The following is a 24,342-nucleotide window of genomic DNA, read 5'->3' as shown; positions in this document are numbered from 1 at the left end:
AAAGGCAATAGTTTTGAGAACACCTAAATGCTGCCCACACAATATAATTAGTTAGAAGGCACTCAACTTTGTCTGAATTTACACTCTTGCTACTTGCTGAGACTGCAAGCCCATTTCTTTGCCTCAGTTTTCCTTGGCTATAAATGGGGATTAACAATTCCTACTCCATAGAGTTGTCACAGGAACTCAGTGTGCTATGATGTAAAGTACTGAGAGCAGCACCCAGTGAACGTAAGAGCTTAATAAATTATAGTTGCTATTCTCTTTTGGGTGGAGCTCTTGGTGAATCCCTTTGTAATTTGATGAAAGACATCATAGTCTATCTCCCCAGAGAAATAGATAAACACAAATGTGAATCATGCATAAATAAGAATCTTGCATCCATGGGTCTTGAAAGCCCATCTATGGATCCCAGGTTACAAACTCTTCCAAAGCTTCTGCTGAGAAAGAAGAGGGATTGAGGCCATAGAAATTAGGTCCATAATGCACTAGAAATAGATGCTATTGACTTAAAAAGACTTCTCTGATTTTCTCATGTAACATTATCTGGAAACTTGTTTTCCAGTACTTTTGAAAGGCAGTAACTAAAAGTGGTTAACACAGCTCTAGAGTCTGACCACCTGCTTTGAAATTTCACTTTGGTCATTTACTTGTATGACCTTGAGCATAACACTAACCTACAACTAAGAAGTTCAAAAATAGTATTCTCCCCGAATATATATATTTTTTAACAGTAAGCTCCCTCTTCGAGTCTCCAATCTTATAATAACAATTATGTTTATCCCCAATAGTTGTACCTATTTTTCCTTCGTTCACACTTCCTTCATCCTTGTTACTACACTTCAACTCTAGATCTTTTCATGTCATGCTTGAATTATGAATCTCCTAACCCAAACATTCTTATTTTTAATTTTATTTTTGAGAGAGAGAAAGAGACAGAGCATGAGCAGCGGAGGGGCAGAGAGAGGGAGACACAGCATCTGCACAGAGCCTAACACGGGGCTCAAACCTACTAACCGTGAGATCATGACCTGAGATGAAGTCGGATGCTTAACCTACTGAGCCACCCAGGCGCCCCAGGGGAGAAAGAGAATCTTAAATGGGCTCCACACCCAGCACAGACCCCAACGTGGGGCTTGACCTTGAGACCACAACCCCGAGCCTAAACCAGTAGTCATGCTTAGCTGAGTGAACTACCTAGGTGCCCCAAAATTCATCCCTTTACATGTTATTTTCTTTAGGTCACTCTTACTAAAATTCCAGGTTATCCAATTAGATTCCTAATCAGATTTGTATTTTTCAGATTGGTATTCAAGTTCCTTATTCTCTAGTCATTTGTTTTTATCCTTTTAAATGTAGTTATTTGCTGCAAGCCTTCCATTTCTATATAACTTAACTTCTATTTTAATGCCTTACAGATGAAATAAATGGCAGCATTTACTGATTGCTTACTCTGTTGTGTGCACTCTGCTAAATGCATTATGTATCTTTTTACCATATCCTCATACTTGAAACGTTAGGAGGTATTCCCCATATTACAGATGGGAATGAATTGCACAAATTCACAGAGGTAGTAAATGAAATACTGTGGATTCAAATCAGGATCTTTCTAACTCCAAGGCCCATGATCTTAATATACTACAATGGCTTCCAACCAAGCTCTAAAAAAATGTGGGTGACTTAGGGCTGGTGGCCAAACTAGAATATGGGTCTCCAGACCACATACTAGTAAACCAACTTCATTATGTCAGCTCATAGTTAAGTGTAAATACTTGTGCACTATAAATCTGAGCATGTTACTTTACATAGTTCCTGCCCACAAGTAGCTCATTCTAACAAGGGACAGATGAATATAGAATGTGAGAAGTGCTATCATAACAGATGGGGGATTAATTAATTTGGCTTAGACTTAAAATGGGTTTTAGAGAGGGCATTCCTGACTGAGCAAACAATGTAAAGGCAAATTACAGGAGAGACCCTGCACTGTGGGTTTAAGGAGAATAATCTGGTGTGACTGAGCAGGCACATGAAAGTGAAGAAGGGGTATCTGGAAATAAGGCTGGGTCCAAGTTGTGAAAGCTAGCAGTCACTGATTCTCAGGAGGGATTTTTTTTAATTCCAATTAATAATTAAATGGGGACATTTAAGTTATTTATAAGTTCTGATTTATTAGATGTTAAGTACTGATAAAAAAAGTTTAGAGAAACATTGTTTAGTAGATCAAAAAGGTTAAGCATTAAAGTTTATAAAAAGCCAAACTCAATTGCTAATGATAAACTGGCAGCCCATCCTTCCCCATGATGAGAAACAGAAAATAACATGGAAAATAGAGAATATCCATATCAGATTTAGGGTCAGAGAGACTTCTTCATATAGTTTAAACACTAAGCTGTTGTGATCTATTGGCTTAATGGTTAAACTAGGTTTATAAAAGAAGAACTGACAATACACGCTAAATTGCCCTGAGAAAGACAAAACCTCAGAAAATTACAGAGTGGTAGTTATCTAAATGTTCATGTCAGTAACAACATAAAATCATATACCTTTGTAAATTTTAGTTTCTCTTAATAAAAACATGGTTCCAGTACTGCAAAATGAAATGCTTATCGGTCACATGAAGGCATTTCAGTACTCCTGCGACCTTAACAAGAACATGAAATGTTTCCTAATCACTTTACTTTCAAACAAAGGACCACATACAGGTTAAATTTTCTCCTGTCTTCTTCCTTTGATGGAAGAAGGATTAACCCTTTTTCCAGTCAAAGTTCATTAAAAATTCTTTATTTAGTATATTCTCTCACCCAGAGAATAAGCTTTATAAACATAGTTATTTTAAAATATTATACAGATAGTTTTTTGATTGGTAATTTGATTAGAATTATAAATACAAAAAGGGAAAAGGATTACCAGAAATAAGACATTATTTCTAACAAAGTTTCGGGAAAATCTTGATTATTAAAACCCTTTGTATCTTACAAGTTTTGCATATATGGTTTTAGCTCTTCAAAGCTCTCTACCAATAAGGCACCTGCAATAGTAAAAAATTTGCTACTGCAGCCTTGGGGACACATCTCTTAGTGTTGTATTGGTGCTTCTCTGACAGTACACTTTTAAACAAGACAGTCACATATTTATGTACATTCTAAATTCCAAGTATAAACACTGCAATTGAATTGATGGACTGAAATGAAATCATAAATCCTTAGATTAACCATAGTAGCCTCTCACAAATTATTTGAATTTCATAAAAATACAAAATGTTAACACAGGTGGAATGGCAGTCAACTTTATGAAAGCTCATACACTGAAACTAAACATGAAATCTCAAGCTGTGATATGGAGTGATTCTGTTACCGGGCAGCATCCCTTCACTGTATAAACAGCAACTAGCTACTGGTTTCTTAAAGGCAGACTAATGATGGTTTTGATGATCGACATTGTCTCTGCCCTATCCATGACTCAAAATGGAAGGCTCTTACTGTCTCTTGATTTCTTTTAGCTTACTTAAGACGAGTCCTGGAAAGGAAAAAGATCATTGAGCAAAATATAATCTGGAGTATCATCTCCTTACTGCAGATAATCCTTGACAACAACAGGAGCCTCTGATTCAGCCAGATTGCAACAGATTCCAAGTCAGTGTCCTATATGGTTCCCATGCTCCTGGAGAACATCATGCAAACTTCTTCTTAGTGGCCGTGAACCTCTCCATGTACTAAAAATCATGAAAGAAGAATATGTGGTATCTTGGCATAAGCGAAAATTAGCCTTTTTTTAATTAGGATTTTTAAAAATTTTTATTTATTTTGAGAAAGCGTGTGTGAGAGAGAAAGCAGGGGGAGTGGCAGACAGAGACAGAGGGAGAGAGAATCCCAAGCAGGCTCCACACTTAGTGTGGAGCCCAATGTGGGGCTTGATCCTGCGACAGGGAGATCACAACCTGAGCTGAAATCAAGAGTCAGACTCAATCAAATGACCCACCCAGCCACCCTTAATTAGGATTTTATATGATGATTTTCACTTAGGTTTTTATTGGATATGTTCTTTTTCATTCCCTGCAAAATCAACCTGTTGTAAATGCAAATATAAAACACATAGTTTGGGTTGTTTTTTTTTTTCACATATATTTTAACAGGGACACTCATCAAAAAACAAAGATGCTTTACAATAAGCTGTCTGGAGGAAAAGTGGTCTTGGCACAATACCATTTGCTTCTTAGAATCCACCTCCAAATTGGGGAACAAATCCTGTTGATGTAAACAGGATTATGCATATATCCTGTAGCTATACATTCATGGGGGTTACTTCACTGTCCTCATCTCTGGAACAGAGATACTTCACTAAGTACACTAATACATACCTTATCATAGCCTTCCAGTTCTCGAAGTTTCTTTATTTCAAAAAGGTTGCCTTCCACAGCAAGCAGACAGATCTGGGAGTCACTGAGGATGCTCTGTGGAAGCATGCTGAGCTCAAGACAGTTCTCTTCCAGGCGAAGAACTTTAAGACGAGGACAGCAAGATATCTTTACTGAGATCTGAGATATCTATTGAACAACAACAAAAAAGAGTCATAGGAAAAAGCAAAAGCACTACTATAATGGTTATTATTTTTTTTTTACTAAATTAAAACAAAAACGTGACCATTTGTCCTAGTTCTTTCTTTTACCGCCTCCATTTTCTCACTACCTACTCACTCCCGAAGCCTGTGTTATCCAGCTTCTGTTACTCCTCCTCCACTTTTTTGGAAAAAAGATGCTTTTTGAAGGTCACCAGTGGCTTTTTAGAAACAAAATGTTCTAATAAAAGCACTGTTCATTATAGGAAATTTGAGGATCATAAGTTTAAAGAAAAAAGTTATCCAATCTGCCATCATAAACATTTTGGTGCATTTACTGCCAATGTTTTATTTGTACATAGATGCTGACCACTATACTACCAAAGCCAAGGTTTCACTGTACTCATTCCCCGTTGGATTTGCTACCACTTCTTTGAAACTCCCTCTTGTACCTAAGAACTAGGTTTTTCTTTTGAATTATTCCTGGTTTTTGGCTGTCCCCGCCTTGTTCCTATGAACATTTTTCAAGCAGTAGTCTCTAATATTTAATATTTGATCTTTTTCAAGTTCATCCTTAAAGATCTCTTCACATCCTTAAAGTTCATCACTTCTGTCAAGACCTGAAAATCTGTATCTACGTTCATATCTGCTCACGTCTAGTCTACTCCTATGTGTCCAGTTTTTAAAAATTTTACATTTTTTACTTTTGAGAGAGAGACAGAGTGTGAGTGGGGGAGGGGCAGCGAGAGAGGGAGTCATAGAATCTGAAGCAGGCTCCAGGCTCTGAGCAATCAGCACAGAGCCCCATGTGGGGTTCAAACTCATGAATCATGAGATTCAGACTGAGCTGAAATCGGTCACTTAGCTGACTGAGCCACCCAGGTGCCCATGTGTCCAATTTTTAGTAAAACATTTCTATTTGCATGAGTCACCATCGTAATCAACTCAGCATGTCCATTCTGCGTAGCTCTAATCTTCTTTTAGGCACTCAAGCAACTGTCTCTGATTCATTCACCTCTTTTGCCCTTTAAATGCTCCAAGTCACCAAATTATATTTACTCTGCCTGGTATCATTTCAGACCATCACATGGGAACTTGGTAGAAATGTAAATTCTAAGACCCAACCCCTGACCTACGGAATCAGAAACACTGAGGGTGGGGACCCAGTGATCTCTTCACAAGCTCTTCTGGTTAATCTGGTGCACACTAAAATCAGAACCAGTGATTACAGGGCATCAGCCTGGGTGAATGGAATGAGTGTGCAACCAGTACTTGTCGCTGAACCATGTTTTTCCAAAAGTTTTTTCAAATATAATTTTTCTCCAAAAATCTCAAGAACGTACAAGAGTAAAGGAAAAGGTGAGGCCAATCTCCACAGAGACAGACTGAATCTCATCATAATGTAAGATTATTACAACCTAGAACAGTTTTGTACAATAAAGCTTCGCAATGATTGAAATGTTCTATATGTAGCCAATAAGGTAGCCACATATGGCTTTTGAGCACTTGAAATATGCTAGTGGCATCAGATGAAATTAATTTTAAAATCTAAATGAATTTTAATAGCAGCGTGTGACTGCTGGATTGGACTGTGCAAATCTAGAAGTGAAGGCACCAAAAAAAAAAAAAAAAACTAAAGGCCACCTAGTCTATGTTTAATGTTTCACTAAGACTTATGTCTAGACCAAAGATTATTTCTCCAGTCAGATGCATACTAACCAAAAAGCTTCCAAAGTAATGGAAATAAATTTCAAATACTACAATTAAAGCTGTACAATTAAACAAGGAAATGGGCTATTACCAGAAAGCCTGTTAGGGGTGATTTTTCAGTGAAAGCAGGACACACTTGACAAGATGTCAAAAAAGGGACAAAGAATTATCTCTGTTGTCCAACTCCAAGAACTTATGAATTAAAGCCTTTTTTCTATTCTACCTGACCTAGCTCCTTGCTAGATGATTAGAGGCATATTTGGGGAGGATCTGAAGAATTCAAGATTTATGAGACATTAGTTTAACTTTTGAAATTATCTCACCCCATTACCTATCCCACTCTTTTAAAAAACACCTACACAACACACCCAGTGTCTTAACTAATTCCATGGCACTTTGGCCTTTAAAATTAGTACAGACTATAGACGGTACTTCTCATCTAGCCTCATACCCAGCTCTACAATTACAGTTTAGAGAACAACAGATTATACAGGAGACTATAACCCACATGCTGTAGGAAAAAACTCTTAAGCTCTAGACCTGGTTCTGGTTGAGATTGAGTTCGATGACCTGCAGCTCCCCCACTGTGTCAGGTATGCTCCGAATCTGGTTTTTGGAGAGATCCACCACATCCAAGTGCCTTAGGCTACAGAGTTGTGGTGGTAGGGCTCGCAGCTGGTTCCCAGAGAGGCTCAGGGTCTTGAGGGCTGACAGTTGCCCAAAGGTAGATGGTAGCTCTCTCAAGTGATTGTTGTTTAGGCTTAGCATCTCTAGTTTTTTCAGATTGCATAACTCATCAGGAAGAACAGCTGCCAATGAAAAAAAATTAAAAACCTGAATCTGATACAGCTGAAAAACACCTTTGATGAAATTTATAAAAACTATATGACCACCTGATATACCTCCTGTTAACACATATAGAACTCCTACATGTTGTGCCATTTTTAAGTATTGCATTTTTACCAACGCAGTCTTCAGAAAGTGAGGGCGCCATCAAAATGCAGGAAAGCATTTATGCATATATTGTAAAGGGACCTCTGCAAAATCCGACGGCAATTTTATGGGATTTGTAAGGCCCTCCCCTTCCCATTCCATCCCCCTTTCTAAATTAGCAGCAAAATTAACTCTGTTTACATTACATCCTAAAGACGATCTTCCCTTTGAAGTCCAAATTAAGCCAGTACCAATTGTTATACCACCAGAGGAGGCTTGTAGGTGTAATTACAAGAGATAGCTTTAAGGACTCTGACTTTCTCCTGCGTCTTGAGCTCTCAGAACGGTTTCATAACAACAACAAAAATCAGCTTGTAAGAGAAAACCACCCTTCTTAACAGCTGATCACTAGCAAAAGCTTCCCAGGCGCCAAAGCCATACTCAGTTTGTTGTTGTTCAAGGAGAGGCTCTTCAGCAGAGTGAACTTCCCTATAATCATAGGCGGTAGGCTCTCGATCTTGTTGTTGGACAAGTCGATGGTCCTTAGATTGCTGGTCAGCTTCTGCAACTCTGAGGGGAACTGGAGAAAGGGGTTCACAGCGCGGAGAATCCCTCACCGAATAACTTCACCGCCCCCGCCGTCCCTCTCCCTTTAAATTCCCTGGTCGGTCCCCTCCCAGTCTCACCTCGGTCAGCCCACGGTCCTTAAGCTGAAAGACACCAGTTTTCTGCGCGGTTTCCACATGAGCGCGGAGGGCACTGTTTCCCATCCTAGGGCCGCGGCTCAGGTCCCTGCAGGAAGGAAGCGCAGCTGTCACCGCTCAGTTCAGACACCCAACCACCCTATTCGCCTCTGGGCTGGGTCTCGTTCCCAAGCTGTCACCTCCTGCCGACTCCTAGATCTTGGGGGCCAACTAAAAGTGGCAAGGAAGAAAAGGGAGAACAGAGAACCCGACCACCAGGTCCAGCAGCTTTCACAGCTATTCCGAGGTTGGACGCCGCTGTAGCCTACGAATGATCTGAGAGCGCCGGACTCGCCTCCTACCCCTCAGCTCACAGTCGGCTCAGCAAAGGAAGACCCGCGGCCCGCGCTCTCCCGGGATGCGCTCCCCGGGCTTCCGCCCGGGAAGAAACGCCCTGTGACGTCATCGAGCTGCGCGGCGCGTTCGCAGTGCGTTCCACTCACTCTCCGCGCCAATTGGGGGGGGTGGCTTGCAGCCATGGCTGCTGCGAACCCCTGGGACCGCGCGGCCGAGCCAAATGCTGCGGGGCTACTGCTGGACCGTTTCGTAGCTTCGGGGCTGGTCACTCAGGTGCGTGGGCGGCGATGGCGTCATTAAGGGGGTGCCGACGGTGGCAACAGAAGATGGTTGTGAGGTGGTGGTGGTGCCGGGCTGCCGAAGTGTGTGTGAGAGTGCTGGCTAGGGGCCGTACTGTAGTAGATGCCGTTGGAACCCCTTCCAGGCAACAGTGGTGACCGTTCTGCAGTGGTGGTGCGAAAGCGGGGCTCCAAGAAGATATTTCAAGTGTCTGCGGGCGAGTTATCCTCGGTCAGTTCGTGAGAGATAATAAAGACCAGTCTTCCCCGCTTTTTCTCACCATTGCTACCTCCTCTACATTGTAACGGGTGCCAGGCTTGGGGAATGGGGATAATTAGTTACAACACAAACGTTCCCAAACTACGCTTGTCGGTGTGAGGTATTGAAGCATATTTTCGCCGGGAGGCGCTGGGTACAGAAGAGCGTCAGGGGAAGCACGCATCTTTTTTTTTTTTTTTTTTTTTTTTTCAATAAAGTTTTGGGGTCTTTTTCAGGTTTTTTTTTTTTTTTTTTCAGTTAGCATATATTTCAATTAGTTAGCATATAGTGCAACGATGATTTCAGGAGTAGATTCCTTAGTGCCCCTGACCCATTTAGCACATCCCCCCTCCCACACCCCTTCGAGTAACCCTCTGTTTGTTCTCCATATTTATGTCTCTTATGTTTTGTCCCCCTCCCTGTTTTTATATTATTTTGGATGAAGCATGCATCTTTAAAGGCAGTACGTACACACATGTTTACATACATACATACGAAAAAGACCCGAAAAAACCTTGGAATATGAATGGAGGAGTGGAGTAATTGTGAGAGAAGAGGCAGATTAGCCCAAGGGGTGGTAGTTTAGGTTCGGCAAGAACATGTTTATATGCCAAAGGGAAGGAGCCAATAGAGGGAGAAATTAATGATGTGAGGGAATAATGGAATACAAGTGGCAGAAGTGACAAGGAAATGGGGAAAGTGAGATTGAGGGGAAGAAATTTTGAGATAACGAGCAAGTTGAGGATTTTGGCTAAAAAGGAAACGGAAAAGTAGAAAGGTAAAATCATCCGCAGAGATTAGCTATATGAACATGATGTAAGATTTATGGAAAACACACAACTTTGTATACTTAGAAGAATCATTAGAGAATTCTATCATGCCCTATTTTTTTTTCAATTTTTTAAAAGTTTATTTGAGAACACACACCAGGTTTTATGCCAGTAGAAGAGAGGGGAGTCACACAGGGTGGGGGAGATTATGGGTCCAAGGCAGACAGTTTATTTATTTATTTTGAGAGAGACAAAGACAACGCTAGAACGGGAGGGACAGAGAGAGAATCCCAAGCAGGCTCCGCGCTGATGGTGCATAGCACTTGTGGGGCTTGAACTTAGGAAACCCCGGGAATCATAACCTGAGCCAACACCAAGAGTTGGATGCTCAACTGACTGAGGCATCCAGGCACCTCTACCATATACTATTTTTAAGATGAAGAAACTAAGGTCTGAGAAGACCAAGAAATTTATCCAAGGTCACTCAACTAGTGAAATAGATCATAGAGCTGCCTTTTCTGACACGTGGTATCATTTCTAAGATGAACTGTGATAGATGATACTATGAAACTATCTTGAAAGAGTTTAAACTTCTGTTGAAGTCTAATAGATTACTTGAGGCTCTAGTAACCAGACCTTATGAATTTGGGGGGAGGAAAGGGGTACAAATGAATGCATTGGAAAATAGGCAAAACCTAACTACAGCACTCCCCAGTTCTCACCTTCCTCTCTTCTCTCCTGGGTTTTCTTCCTACCGGATTGCCTAATAGTCTCACTTGTATTGTTTAGTTCTGTAACAAAGTAATTTGTTAAACTCATACTGTAAGACATTTGGGAATTATCCCTCTAGAGTGTATTGGTAGAAGAAATAAACATCTGAGAGAATTTTAGGCGTTGATAAGTAAGCTGTTTGTTGGGGTGGAAGTTGTTTTGGAGAGGATCTTCCTAGTGTCCTTCAAGTAGCACTAATTAGTTACCTGTTTTGCTTACAGGTAAGATTTGCCAACCACAGCTCTTTAAGACCATCTTACAATCATATGTGTTATAGGATCTCTTTAGTCTATGCCTTAAGTGCATGTCATCCCATGTGCATTAAAAATGAAGAATAATGCGGGGCGCCTGGGTGGCTCAGTTGGGTTAAGTGTCCAACTTTGGCTCAGGTCATGATCTCTCGGTTCCTGAGTTCGAGCCCTGCATCAGGCTCTGTGCTGACACCTTAGAGCCTGGAGCCTTCTTCAGATTCTGTGTCTCCCTCTCTCTCTGCCTCTCCCCTGCTCACACTCTGTCTCTCCCTCTCTCTCAAAAATAAATAAACACTAAAAAAAAAAATTTTAAGAGTAATGCTTAAAATTGCTATATGATACAACTCTTCCAGAAAACATAGTTTGTTTGCGCTTTGTTCTGTTTTGATCTATCCATTGGGGAATGATTTAGTGAAAGAAAGGTATGGTTAAGTGTAAGATAAATGGGGTATTTGCTCTGATATATGCCCTAGGATGGCTTCAGTGGCCTTATGTCCCACATGTTTTTCTGGCAAGCTTTAGTGAGTCATGGCAGCCCTATTGAATACATACACACACACAAACACACACACAGGTATATAGATAGAACTGTATATCTGTTATTTTCTTAGTGTTACCCTCTGTAGCCCCTCCCCCTTTATAAGGGCTCTGCTCTTAACTCTCTGCTATACTGCCTCCCTTTTAATGTCCCTCAGCTAGAATTCAGTATCAAGTAGAAAGGACAGAAAAAAAAGAAGAAAGTATGCCCACAGACACAAGTTTATACATATATATATATATATATATTATGTGCACAATGTTACTGGGATTCTTTTTCTTTTTTTCTTTCTTGTGGTGGGGGGATGGGCAGGGAGAGAGAGGGAGGGAGGGAGAGGGAGAGGGAGAGAGGGAATGAATCTTAAGCAAGTTCCACGCTCAGCTCAGCTGGACACAGGGCTCAATCTCACAACCCTGGGATCATGACCTGAGCCAAAGCCAAGAAGCAGACACTCAACCCACTGAGCCATCCAGGTGCCCCAGGATTTTTATATTGCACATAAAAGTCTTGGACTTCAGCTTCTTGTGCCTAGCAACAGAATGAACAGAAATACCGTAAACAGACTCCCGTTTTCAGGATCCTTTCATTTTCATTGTCCCTTTACCCTAAAGTGTATAAAGTGTATAATATTTAATGGCAGTCATTAACAGTAAAGACTTTTCTGTATTCCCCAATCTTTGCCTTTTTTTCTTTTTTTTAAGATACAGGGTTGGGGCGCCTGGGTGGCTCAGTCGGTTAAGTGTCCGACTTCGGCTCAGGTCATGATCTCGTGGTTCACGAGTACGAGCCCCGCGTCAGGATCTGTGCTGACAGCTCAGAGCCTGGAGCCTGCTTCCGATTCTGTGTCTCCCTCTCTCTCTGACCCTCCCCCCATTCATGCTCTGTCTCTCTCTCTGTCTCAAAATTAAATAAACGTTTAAAAAAAAAAAGATATAGGGCTAAGTCAGAATCCTCAAAATAGTTAGAATTTCTATTTGTAGAAATAGAAACAGAATTTCTATTTCTAGGAAATTTGGCTACTCTTTCTTTCCTCTCTCCTTTTGGCTCTCCCTCAAACATTTTTATTTTTCCACTGGTTTCTCTTGCATGTTTTTGGCTAAGCTCCATTACCCTGCTGTTGAACCCAACAGTTTACTAGATTGCCATGTGTGTGGTTAAGATTAGTGTATACACAGGGAGGGATGGAGAGATAAGAGAACGAGTAAGTTACAATGAGAAATGGGAGATGTTTTACTTTTATTTACCTTCCACTTACATAATGGAAATGCAGTGGATTAGATTTGTCCTCATTTCAGCCATGATATACATAGAATGAAGTTAAACTATACTGCTTTACTCCCTCAATCCTCAGTTTTGCCGTCAGTAAAATATCTTGTGTTATCTTCCTGACAGAATGGCATATCTGTCTGTGCAGTCACTGGAGCCAGGATCCTTGGAGTTAGCATTGACTTGACTTCATCCCTGGTACCCCATATCATCTAGGATTTATGAATTTCATCTCTCCAGGGACTCACATCTATGCCTTCCTTTCCTATTTTTTTTAAGTGTATTTATTTATTTTGAGAGAGAGCGTGAGCTTGAGTCGAGGAGGGGTAGGGAGAGGGGGAGAGAAAGAATCTCCGTGCTAACAACCGGGAGCCTAGTGTGGGACTCAAGCTTACAAACTGTGAGATCATGCATGACCAGAGCCGAAATCAAGAGTCAGCCGCTTATCCCACTGAGCCACCCAGGCACTCTCTTCCTTTCCTTTTTAACTGCTACTGACCTATTCCACATTCTCATCTTCTCACCTAGAATGCTGTAGTAGCCCCTTGTCTAAATATCTAACCTCCAGTCCCATCTCTTCCCTAGTTTTTGTTTGTTTTTACTTGTTTTATTTTGTTGGCTAGTTACCAGAATTAAGTGTTTTATTGTGGTAAAATACTCAACATAAAATTTACCATTTTAACCATCTTAAAGTGTACACTTCAGTGGCATGATACAATCACAGTGTTGTGAAACTTTTTTCAAAACTTTTTTTTATCATCCCCAATGTAAACTCCATACTCACTTAGGTAGTCACTCCCCATTCCTTCTTTCCCCCAGCCTCATCAGTTTTATATTCCATACTGTCAATATTTAAGTTTCTAAAATATGTATCATATATGATCATGTTACATCTTCACCAGAAAACCTTCAGTTGCTCTCATTTTCTGCATTTATCAAGATCTTCCATGATGACGCAGGAAACTACGTTTCTAGATTCATCTTCCCCTTCGTCTCACATATGTGTTAGTACAAGAATACCTTTCCCTTTTCATCCATCATGAGCTTATTAAAGGACAGAGAGCTTATTTCATCCATACTTGAATCTTCCATGGCCTAACTCAATCAATGCTTATAAAATTGGTTATCATTGGTTAGCAAATTTTTGCTATTAAAGGCCAGAGGATAAGTATCTGAGGATTTTAGATCCATATGGTTGCAACTGGGCTGTGGTAGTGTGAAAGAAGCCAGAGGTAATAAGTAAATGAATGGGTACACTTGAGTTTATCCTGGATCCTGAAATTTGAATTTCATGTAGTTTTCACGTGTCACAAAATACTGTTTTTCTTTTGATTTTTCTTCCCCAACATTAAAAAATATAAAAACCGTTCTTAGCTTATGGGCTGCACAAAAACAGTCACTTTAGTTCATTTAGTTCATGGGCTTTCATTTCCCAATCCTTTGCCTATAAGATCTCTAAAGTTTTTCCTGTGCTACCATTCTCAAAAAGAAGAGGATACAGAAAATTATGGATGAAGCCAAAGGATGAACAATATTCTTATTCTGAAGTAACCTGCAATTTAAGGTGGCTATATATGCAAGCAATATTTTGCATAAAATGAAAGGATGAAGGGCGGGTAAGGTTTTTAGAAAAATAATTACACCTGAACAAAACATTCCTTTGCCTAAAAGAATGAGAATGTGAAAAGACACAGGATGAATGACTTCTAGCCAGTAGAGAGGTCTTTTAATGCATCAGATAAGTGATTCCATGGTGGGGAAGCCTTTAATGTTAGACTCAGGAAGGTCAGAGACTGGGTCTTGGTGATTTGTATAGAGGTGATTCTCCAACAACCCCAGCCTCCACCTTCTTACTGTTAGCAGCCTTCTCTGGTAAGCTGTCACTAATACAAACATAATGTGCATGGTGCTTTAGGAAGTAGTACAAAGTGATTAAGTCTTGTTTTTCTTATTTTTTAAATATTTGGGCAAAAGATTTGTGATAGAGATGTTAAAAACAGGAAATACACATTGCTACTGTTATACTTCAGTACTTCATTTTTCAGGGGCAGTGTTGCACATGATAAATCCTCATGTTTTATGTGTGTGGACATGCTGTTTCAAGGCACACAAACTTTTTTATATGACATACTGCTGCTTTCTTTGTTCACTTATCAATAGGAGATGTTAAATATATCTAAGAAGTCAGCTTCTTGCTTTGTGAACTTCTCCAGACTACAGCAGATGACAAACATTCAAGCTGAAATCTACCAGGTAAATTTTGTTGGACTTTTTGCTTTCTGCTTCTAGTACAGGGAAAAAAAAAAATCGTAATTGATTCCAGCAGTAGTTCTCTTGCACTTAGAATAGTGTCTAGCACATAGCTGGATTCGTGTTTATTTATGTAGTCGTAGCAGTAGCAGCAATAGGGCTTAAACACCAAAGTAAAAACCTGCAGTAAATCCCCTAGGCTCTCATAACAAATTCTGCCTCCCATTCCCTCTAGTGTTCCTAGGTTAAAGACTATCCATTTTTGCCAAAATGTAAGCCTTCAGGCTGGATTCCGCATGAGCTAAGTGTTACTTTTCTTCCTAATGTAGAAAAACCTGGAAATTGAACTTTTAAGACTAGAAAAAGATGCAGCAGATGTTATTCATCCTTCCTTTTTGGGTAAGTATTTGAGGAAATGGGTAATCATTGGAATTTCAACTTTTTCTTGGATTACCTTAAATAAACACCAGGCAGTAAAATTATGATATACCATAACTTTTCCAGGTATTGCCCCAAAGCTACTAAAGTCTTCTTTTCTGTGCTCAAATAGAAGTCCAATTGGCTTGACTAGTGCATATAGCATAATAAGTGACTAAGGTAGGAACTCCTCAAATTCAGGAAAGCTTGGAGCTGTATGGGTGGCTCGGTTGGTTAAGCATCGGACTTTTGATTTTGGCTCCAGTCATGATCTCATGGTTCCTGGGATGGAGCCCTGCATTAGGCTCCACACTGATGGTACAGAGCCTGCTTGGAATTTTCTCTTTCCCTCTCTCTGCCCCTCCCCTGTGTGTGCATGTGCTCTCTCTCTCTCAAAATAAATAAAAAAACTTAAAAGAAATTTTTCAGGAAATCTTGGAAGACAAAGGCCGAAGAATTTTCCAGATTAAAGGAAACTAGAGGTGCCTGGCTGTCTTAGTTAGTGGAGCTTGCAACTCTTGATCTAGGGATTGTAGGTTCAAGCCCCATGTTGGGCATAGAGATTACTTAAAAATAAAAAAATTTTTTAAATCTTTAAAAAAAAATAAAGGAGACTTGGGGCGCCTGGGTGGTTCAGTTGGTTGAGCATCCAATTTCCGCTCAAGTCATGATCTCACAGCTCTTGAGTTTGAGCCCCGCGTCGGGCTCTGTGCTGACAGCTCAGAACCTGGAGCCTGCTTCGGATTCTGTGTCTCCCTCTGTCCCCCTAACCCACTCACATTCTGTCTCTGTCTCTCTCAAAAATAAATAAACATTTAAAAAAATTTTTTTTAATAAAAAAAAATAAAGGAGAGTAAAGGAACATGATAGCCAAAGCATGGTGTGGTTATGGATTGAATACTTGGTTAGAAATTCTTTTGCTGGGGTGCTTGGGTGGCTCAGTTGGTTAAGTGTTTGACTCTTAATTTTGGCTCAGGTCATGATCTCACAATTCATGGGATCAAGCTCCACAACGGGCTCTGCACTGACAGTGTGGAGCCTGCTTGGGATTCTCTCTCTCCCTTTCTCTCTGCCCCTCCCCTGCCCATGTTCTCTCTCTCTCTCTCTCTCTCTCTCTCTCAAAATAAATAAACTTAAAAATTTTTTTTGGCTCTAAGGGACATTATTGAGTTACTTGGTGATGATGTGTCAATATAGACTATATTATATATTGGTGGTATTATAAAAATGTTAAATTTTCTGAATTTGTCACTTGTGATTACATAAGAGAATGCTATTTGGGGAAATGCATGCTCAAGTTTTAGGGGTAAAAGTTCATGATATCTACAATTTACTCTTTTTTTTTTTTTTTTAACCTTTATTCATTTTTGAGAGACAGAGAGTAAGTCTGGGAGGGGCAGAGAGAAAAGGAGACACAGAATCTGAGGCAGGCTCCAGGCTCCCAGCTGTCAGCACAGAGCCTGACACAGGGTTCAATCCCAGGAACTGTGAGATCATGACCTGAGCCAGTCAGGCACTTAACTGACTGAGCCACCCAGGCACCCCTATTCTTCTTTTTAAGTTTATTTATTTTGAGAGAGAGAGAGCAAGAGAGCAGGGGAGGGGCAGAGAGAGAGAGAGAGAGAGAGAGAGAGAGAGAGAGAGATCCCCAAGCAGGTTCCACGTCTTCAGTGCAGAGCCCGACGTGGGACTCAAACTCACTAACCGTGAGATCATGACCTGAGACGAGATCAAGAGTCCAATGCTTGACTGACTGAGCCACCCAGGCATCCCTCTACAACTTACTCTTAAATGGATCAGCAAAAATATATGTATGGGTATGTGGAGAAAGAAGAAATAAAAATGTAGCTAAATGTTAACAGTTGGTGAGTCTGGGTGAAATGTATGTGGGAGTTCAATGAAACTTTTCTGTAAGTTTAAAATTTTTTCAAAATAAAAATTTGAAAAAAGGCATTTGGCAGCCATTAACTGAATTCTGGGCAAAATATTGAAATAATCAGAAATAGCTTGTAAGAGAAATGTTTGTTTTTTAATATGAATGTACAATATCAGAGGCAGAGGGGTGCCTGGATGGCTCAGTTGGTTGAGCGTCTGACTCTTGATTTTGGTTCAGGTCATGATCCCAGGGTTGTGGAATCAAGCCCCATGGCAAGATCCAGGCTGTCAGTGCTTGGGGTTCTCTCTTAGCTTCTCTCTATGCCCCTTCCCTACTTTCACTCTCTCTCTCTCTCAAATAAATAAAATAAATAAATAAAACTTTAAAAAGATATATTAGAGGCCAAGATGAGAAAAGAGATTTTATGTGAAGAATACGGGGCAGGCTATAAAAACTAAACTAGGAGTAGAGTTAAACAATGCAGACAAAGAATTTAGCACTGGATTTGGTTGTCAGCAAAGTAAGAGAAAATCGTTGAAAGTAAACTGGTTTGGGCATTACAGATAGCAAAGGGGGGATATTTAGGAGGGAAATGGGTTAATTTTCGACATTGGTAGAATCAGATCAAAGCAAAGAATTATTAGTGATTTTTAAAACTTACTTGTCATATTATATTGCTAACTATAATTACTGTTTCTGGTTTATGTAGCTCAGAAGTGTAATGCTCTGCAAAACATGAATAATCATTTGGAAGCGGTGCTAAAAGAAAAGAGGTCCCTGCGGCAAAGACTGTTGAAACCCATGTGCCAGGAAAACTTGCCTATTGAAGCTGTTTATCACAGGTTAAACTAAAAAGTAGAAATTAGGGGCACCTGGGTGACTGAGTTGGTTGAGCGTCGGACTCTGCTGACAGTGCGGTGCCTGCTTGGGATCCTCTCTCTCCCTCTCTCTCTGACCCTCCCCCACTTGCACTGTCTCTGTCTCTCTCAAAATAAATAAATACTCTTTTTTTAAAAAAAGTAGAAATTAATAGTTAGACATGTTTCCTGAGGGCATTTTATGTTTAGTAGTTGTTTCATAGATTAATTCATTAAACAATATATTAGTGATTGTATCTGTTAACATTAATTATTATTATTAACTTTAACCAGAAAGAAAACCTTTTGCTTTTAAATAGTTAAGCTGTGGTGAAGAGAAAGGCATTCCTTTTGCCCACTGTGTTTTAGGAATGATGATAATGACTTTAAGAAAGAAATTAGAAAAAAAAAAAAGAAAGAAAGAAATTAGAAAAGTCACTTTCTAATTTAAAAAAGTCTGATCTCATTTCTGCTGTTTGTAGGCTTCAAAGCCTTGTGCAAATGATTTGTTTAAGCCTCTGTTTCCCAATCCATAGAATGGGCATGCTTTCTGTTGCTCTTCTCCCCATAAGAGTATTGCAAGTATAATCATAAATAACAGTAACGAAGCAAACATCTGGGGATCTGACTGATAACTTTCTCCACTTGTGCCTTATTGGATAAGCCCAAGCAAGTCAATAGTACCTCTTTTAAGTGTCAGATTTTTGGGGCACCTGGGTGGCTCAGTCGGTTAAGTGTCCGACTTCGGCCCAGGTTATGGTCTCGCGGTTCATGAGTTCAAGCCCCGCGTCAGGCTCTGTGCTGATGGCTCAGAGCCTGGAGCCTGTTTCAGATTCTGTGTCTCCCTCTCTCTCTGACCCTCCCCCGTTCATGCTCTGTCTCTCTCTGTCTCAAAAATAAATAAACGTTAAAAAAAATTTTTTTTAAAAAGTGTCAGATTTTTTTATCTTGTGGTAAAAGAATAAATATAAAAATTCCATTCATGAGGGTATATTCAGTATCTATTTGGTACAGTAAAATACTATTAATGTGTATATTGTATATTATATCAGAAAAAGTAAGTAATGATTTTAAAGCATTTTGCAAATGCAAAGATTCAAAGTGGTTTTACATGTAGCCTGTTTCAGTCAAGTACATTTATCCTTATTGTCTTCACCCTTCACTGAAAATGAGTAGATTGAAATGGAATGAGATTTAATCTAGGGAAATTTCTTTACTTATATGAGAAAATGATTAACATTAAGTTTTGTCTATTAGGTTGGGTACCAGATTGGATTAGTGTTGTCTCTGTTTTTCTGTTTGGATGACAAGTTAATTTCTGCTTAAAGTGAAAGAGAGTGACATTTTTATCACTGGTATTTCCATGAATGCAGGACAGTTATTATTGGCTCACTGGATTGCTTGTAATTCTCTTTTATTAAAAATCCTAATTAAAGGGAAAGGGGGGACACAAAATAACTAAAAAGAAAATAGTTGACTTTTTTCTCCCTCTTTCAGATACATGGTACATTTGCTGGAGTTGGCAGTGACTTTCATTGAAAGATTAGAAAACCATCTTGAAACAATTAGAAATATCCCTCATTTAGATGAAAATCTAAAGAAAATGGTGAGTATTAACAGTAGCATTTAAGTACCTCAACTACTTTATATTGCATTTGGCTCTTTAGTTCTTTTATAGTAGAAGCTCAAATGTGTGATCTCTTTGTTTAACTTTTTGATGGCTAATACTCTGAATGAATTATTTTTTTTAATGCTTATTTATTTTTGAGGTGGGGGGAGGGGCAGAGAGCAAAGAAGACACAGAATACAAAGCAGGCTCCAGGCTCTGAGCTGTCAGCACAGAGCCCGATGCAGAGCTCAAACCCACAAACCCCGAGATCATGATCTGAGCCAAAGTCGGATGTTTAACCGACTAAGCCACCCAGACACCCTTGAATGAATTATTTTTTTTAATTAAGATGCTTTCTCTCTCTCTTTTTTTAAGCTTTTTTAGAAGTCATTTTACAGTGTTTTATTCCAAAATTCCAATATTTAATAAATATGTGTTCTTTTTATTGTGCTAGGGTCTTTGCTATAGGTGTTAGGAGAGATAAACGGATATAACCAATCCCTGCTCCCAAATTCTCAAGATTTAGTGAGAAACCTGTAGGATATTTTCTACTTTAAAATACTACTTTTGTGCCATGAATACAGCAGAGAATTATAAAGAAGATGCTGTCTATTAAGCAAAGAAAAGGGAGGGATTGCTTGTACTTTAGGGAGATTGGGAGTAGAGTGGGGTAAGAATATTTTAATAAAGTTTTACATAGTAGTTAGTAGTGACCTGAAGAATCAGTGAATTTTGCATCAGAAAGAATAGTATGGGCCAAAGCAGCAGTGTGAAGAAAGATATGAAAATTAGCACTGGTAGTTTGGGGCAAGAGTGGTACTCCACTTTGGCTGATACATAAAGGTATTGAAAGGGAGATTAATTCAGGGTTAGTTTATGGAATGCTTTGAAAACCAGACTAAGTTTAGATTTTACTATCTGAGTACTGGGGAACAGTCAACAGTTTAAATAGTGTTTTGTTTTGTTTTTTAGAGAAGGACACAGAGAAGTGACTTGATCAGAATTCTACCTTAATAGAGAAAATATTGGATAGAATAGATGGAGTCTCACAAAGTATACGCAGACAGCATCAGCATCACCTAAAACCTTGTTAGAAATGCAGAATTGAAGACTTCGTTCACCTTAGACCTTCAGAATCTGAATCCACGGTTTATAAGTTCCTCAGGTGTTTTCTGTGCACATTAAAGCTGTAGGTTAGAGGACTGTGCAGAGGAACCAATGGCAGAGAAACTTGGAGAATAAATACAGGCATTCAGATAAAAGATTTAAAGCATAGATAAACAAAGGATTATGTAGATTTTGAGATTTGGGATGTCACATTCCTAGAATGTGTCTACTCTTTGGACAAGGGACACATCCAAGGCAATAAAGTATCTAGCCTTGGTGACTCCAGGGTGAATAGGAGCAAGAAATCAAAAAAGCTAATGAGTTTGTTTTCTGACATGCCTTGCACAGAGAGTAAACCTTTAATCATTGTTGAACTGCAGTTAAATTGTGTTCTTAAATGTACATTGAGGTGGAGATTTTCAATAAGCTGAAATATAGGACTGAATTTTAGGAAGGAGATAAGTTTTACAATATAGATTGTGGGTCATCTGCTTTGAGGTGATAATTGAAGACAAAAGAGAAATGAACTCACAAAGAAAACACGTGTGCTGTAATAGATGAGGAGAGCACAATTTTAAGAAGCCTTTGTATTAAGGGGCTAGAAAATGTCCGGTGTAAACTTTTGTTATCATAACCATTTATGATATAATACTGATGTATTGATGACAGATGTAATTTCTCCTGTTTTCCCCTTCTTTCAAATGTTACAGAGCAAGGCTTTAGCACAAATGGATATTTTGGTGACTGAGACAGAAGAACTGGCAGAGAATATACTCAAGTGGCAAGAACAACAAAAGGAAGTTTCCTCTTGTATCCCCAAAATACTAGCTGAAGAAAATTATCTTCATAAACATGATGCTATAATGCCATCTTTACCTTTTACTTCTAAAGTTCATATCCAAACTCTTAATGCCAAGTGATTGTCAATGGTTTATTTTTGCTTAATTACATGTAGTCATGCAAAGTCTGTTTCTAGCCAGTTGTATGTAATATGGGCATTCATAAGCTCTGCTGCTAGCAATACTGAAAGAGCCCTCTTTGTATTGAAAAGCACTGAGATTCCAACTTCATTAAGACCAAATTGAGTTTTCCTTTGTTTTTCATATATTTTCATTCTACTTTACAGTAAAACGCTTGAAGATCAAATACAACTATGACAATTTATTAACATGAGTGCCTTAGCTATATCTCACTCAGTGGACCCTTTTATGTCTTCTTTTTATTTTTTATTATTTTTTAAAGTTTATTTATTTTGAGAGAGAGCACAAGTAGAGGAGAGGCAGAGAGAGAGGGAGAGAGAGAATCCCAAGCAGACTCCGCACTGTCAGCGCAGAGCCCAACACGGATCATGACTCAAGCCAAAATCAAGAGTCGGACACCTGACTAAGCCACCCAGGTGTCCCTATTATATCTTTGTAAATGTTTGTTTCTGAATTAGAAGAGTCTTGCACCTGAAAGTATGTTGATTTTTCCTGTGGGAAAGTTACTAAGTGCATACAAAAGAGCAAATGTAGCAGGCTTATGAAAGGCCTGCTTATAAAGCCTGCTTGGCTGGCTTCTGGGAACTTAAGATTTCAGGAGGGTTCCTTCCATTCCCAATCTCACTAATAAGAGCTGCTCGCTATGACTGAAGTGTTTGTACAGTGTGGTTTTTGGTGGGGGTCTTTTTTTTTTTTTTTTTTTTTTTATGCTTTTTCTTTTGAGAGAGAGAAGGAGCACGAGGTGGGGAGGGGCAGAGAGAGAAGGAGACACAGAATCCAAGCAAGCTCCAGGCTCCGAGCTGTCAGCACAGAGTCTGAAGCAGTACTCAAACTCAAAAACTGTGAAATCATGACCTGAGCTAAAGTTAGATGCTTAACCAACTGAGCCACCCAGGTGCCCCTGTACAATGTGGTTTGTGCTGACCACCTTTCCTTCTGGGAGTCTAGAATTTTGGTACATGCTAAGCAGAAGGTACATATGGCCAGCACATGAAAATAACCCTGGGCATTGCATTTCTAATGAGCTTCCATGAAAGACAACATTTCACACATGTTCTGCCTTGGTTGCTGGGAGAATTAAGCACATCCTGTGTGACTCAACTAGCAGAGGACTCTGGAAGGTTGTACCTGATTTCCCCTGGACTTTGCCCCATGCACCTTTTCCCTTTGCTGTTTTACTCTGTGTGCTTTTGTTGTAATAAATCATAGCCATGGATACAATGATATGCTGAATCCTACGAATCTTCCAAATGTATCAAACCTGAGGGGGGAGGTGTTCAAGACCCTGAGACATGAAGAAACTTCTGGTAGCCTTATGAATAGGCAAAGAAGGAAGATAGAACAAAGAATAGAAAAAGCCCTGTTATCTAAAACTTTTAGAAGTTTCCCTTACAAAATGCTCACATATTTTGCTTGAGATTATTGTACATATAAAAAAGAGAGTGGCATAATAATAGTTGCTAATACTAAGCCACAGGTGGTTTCTTTTGCTTTAAAAAAAGATGTAAGCATCAGTATTTTTATGCTGTTGCATTCTCTCATTCTCTGTATCACCAGGATTCACTGATCCTTATATTCATCATACTCCTTAACAGGAAGACCTCAACACAGTGACTGAGCAAAGTACTTGTTCATAAGGAAGCAGGATCCTTGCCAAAAAACTGCCAGAATAACCCAGGATCATGTTTTGAAGCCTACTTTGCTACTTTTGCAAATGGGATATAGAAGAGTGGTCGTAATATCTTGAACATTAACGTTTCCTAGACACTTAAACAAGGTTTTGTATTTCATCAGAAATTTGTTCAAGAGCAGCTTGTTTTCAAAGATCTTACTATGTTTCTTCTTCATGTGATTTCCTGTGTGTGTGTGTGTGTGTGTGTGTGTGTGTGTGTGTGTGTGTGTGTAAACAAAAATTGATATGCCTGGTTGTTTTGTCTAGTGTGTCTTTTTCAAAATTAAAAAAAAAATGAACCTGTAATTTCTAGCTAAAATTTTGTGGCCCTTGTCTGAATCTTGTGATAGGTTCTCTGTAGTGTCTACATTTAAAGTACAGGCATATAGGGTGCCTGGGTGGCTCAGTCGGTTAAGCATCTAACCTCGGCTCATGTCATGGTCTCACAGTTCCTGAGTTCGAGTCTTGCTTTGGGTGAGCCCACTTCTCTGTCTCCCTCTCTATCTCTGCCCCTTGTGGGATTCTCTCCTCTCTCTCTTTCTGCTCCTCACTCACTTGCACCCTGTCTCTCTCTCTCAAAAAAAAAAAAAAAAAAAAAAAATACATAAAGTATAGGCCTTTCGGTTATCTGACTCAAAAACTTGAGGTAAGAGTGAGGTCTACTTTATTTATTTATTAACGTTTATTTATTTTTGAGACAGAGAGAGACAGAGCATGAACGGGGGAGGGGCAGAAAGAGAGGGAGACACAGAATTGGAAGCAGTCTCCAGGCTCTGAGCCATCAGCCCAGAGCCTGACGAGGGGCTTGAACTCACTGACTGCGAAGCTCCTCACCCACTTCTCTATTCTTGGAATGTGGGTTCTACTTGTTTTCCCCACTCCCAGAAAGTGCCCCCAAAGACATAACCTTGAGATAATGTGGTGCTGAGAATATCTGGATGGTATACATGATTGAACCCAGTTAAGGCCTCTACATAGAACCTGAGATTTTGTGGAAGGATTTGGAGACTTACTCATCTTGTAACTTCTGAAGACAAGCCTCGTATGTAAGCTCCCTTGCTTATTAAATCTGTGACCCACCAACCTGGAGGGGCCAGTGTCTCTTCAGTCCCATACTGCCCAACAAATACAGGGGCCAATTTTAGGCTGTACCTGGAAAACACCTGAGGAGCTTATGAACCAGCACTAAGGTGTGTGAAATTTG

General features: G+C 39.6%; 2 protein-coding genes across 14 annotated transcripts; one reads left to right on the top strand and one right to left on the bottom strand.

The window, feature by feature from the left end:
- Positions 1–232: 232 nt before the first annotated feature.
- LRRC57 (leucine rich repeat containing 57) lies at positions 233–8,370 on the bottom strand. Of its 7 annotated transcripts, none has more exons than XR_006704083.1 (6): positions 7,884–7,989; positions 7,639–7,777; positions 6,805–7,073; positions 4,358–4,543; positions 3,572–3,712; positions 233–440 (listed from the first exon to the last, which is right to left on the bottom strand). XR_006704083.1 is itself a non-coding variant. In XM_045448020.1 (6 exons), the coding sequence occupies exons 2-6, from the start codon at positions 7,965–7,967 to the stop codon at positions 3,671–3,673; spliced, it is 720 nt and encodes a 239-aa protein (XP_045303976.1). In that variant the 5' UTR covers positions 7,968–7,989; positions 8,081–8,370; the 3' UTR covers positions 2,149–3,670. The 7 variants fall into 7 exon arrangements, 5 of the variants coding, with proteins under 5 accessions (XP_045303976.1, XP_045303979.1, XP_045303980.1 ...); XR_006704084.1 differs by having other exon boundaries at positions 233–437; XM_045448020.1 differs by lacking the exon at positions 233–440 and adding an exon at positions 8,081–8,370 and having other exon boundaries at positions 2,149–3,712.
- Positions 8,371–8,374: 4 nt separating this feature from the next.
- Positions 8,375–23,360, top strand: HAUS2 (HAUS augmin like complex subunit 2). 7 transcript variants are annotated; one of them, XM_045448027.1, is made up of 7 exons: positions 8,375–8,510; positions 14,531–14,623; positions 14,950–15,019; positions 17,623–17,755; positions 19,268–19,376; positions 21,197–21,296; positions 23,078–23,360. In XM_045448027.1, the coding sequence occupies exons 1-7, from the start codon at positions 8,418–8,420 to the stop codon at positions 23,101–23,103; spliced, it is 624 nt and encodes a 207-aa protein (XP_045303983.1). In that variant the 5' UTR covers positions 8,375–8,417; the 3' UTR covers positions 23,104–23,360. The 7 variants fall into 7 exon arrangements, with proteins under 7 accessions (XP_045303983.1, XP_045303982.1, XP_045303987.1 ...); XM_045448026.1 differs by having other exon boundaries at positions 23,066–23,360; XM_045448028.1 differs by adding an exon at positions 8,662–8,747 and having other exon boundaries at positions 8,417–8,510; positions 21,197–23,360.
- The last annotated feature ends 982 nt before the right edge of the window (positions 23,361–24,342 follow it).

This window comes from Leopardus geoffroyi, chromosome B3, assembly GCF_018350155.1.
Source record: "Leopardus geoffroyi isolate Oge1 chromosome B3, O.geoffroyi_Oge1_pat1.0, whole genome shotgun sequence".
In the NCBI taxonomy this organism is placed as follows: domain Eukaryota; kingdom Metazoa; phylum Chordata; class Mammalia; order Carnivora; family Felidae; genus Leopardus; species Leopardus geoffroyi.
Note: the sequence above shows the minus strand (reverse complement) of the source record. Positions and strands in the feature narration are given on the sequence as shown.

Excerpts from the sequence above, each read along its gene's own strand:
- HAUS2 (XM_045448025.1), top strand. The coding sequence starts at position 8,418 with ATGGCTGCTGCGAACCCCTGGGACCGCGCGGCCGAGCCAAATGCTGCG. Across the intron at positions 8,511-14,530 it reads CTTCGGGGCTGGTCACTCAG|GAGATGTTAAATATATCTAA; the intron begins GTGCGTGGGCGG and ends ACTTATCAATAG. Across the intron at positions 19,377-21,196 it reads ATGAAAATCTAAAGAAAATG|AGCAAGGCTTTAGCACAAAT; the intron begins GTGAGTATTAAC and ends CAAATGTTACAG.
- LRRC57 (XM_045448020.1), bottom strand. The coding sequence starts at position 7,967 with ATGGGAAACAGTGCCCTCCGCGCTCATGTGGAAACCGCGCAGAAAACT. Across the intron at positions 7,074-7,638 it reads CTTGAACAACAACAAACTGA|CTGTTCTTCCTGATGAGTTA; the intron begins GTATGGCTTTGG and ends TTTCATTGGCAG. Across the intron at positions 3,713-4,357 it reads AACTGGAAGGCTATGATAAG|TACATGGAGAGGTTCACGGC; the intron begins GTATGTATTAGT and ends CATGATTTTTAG.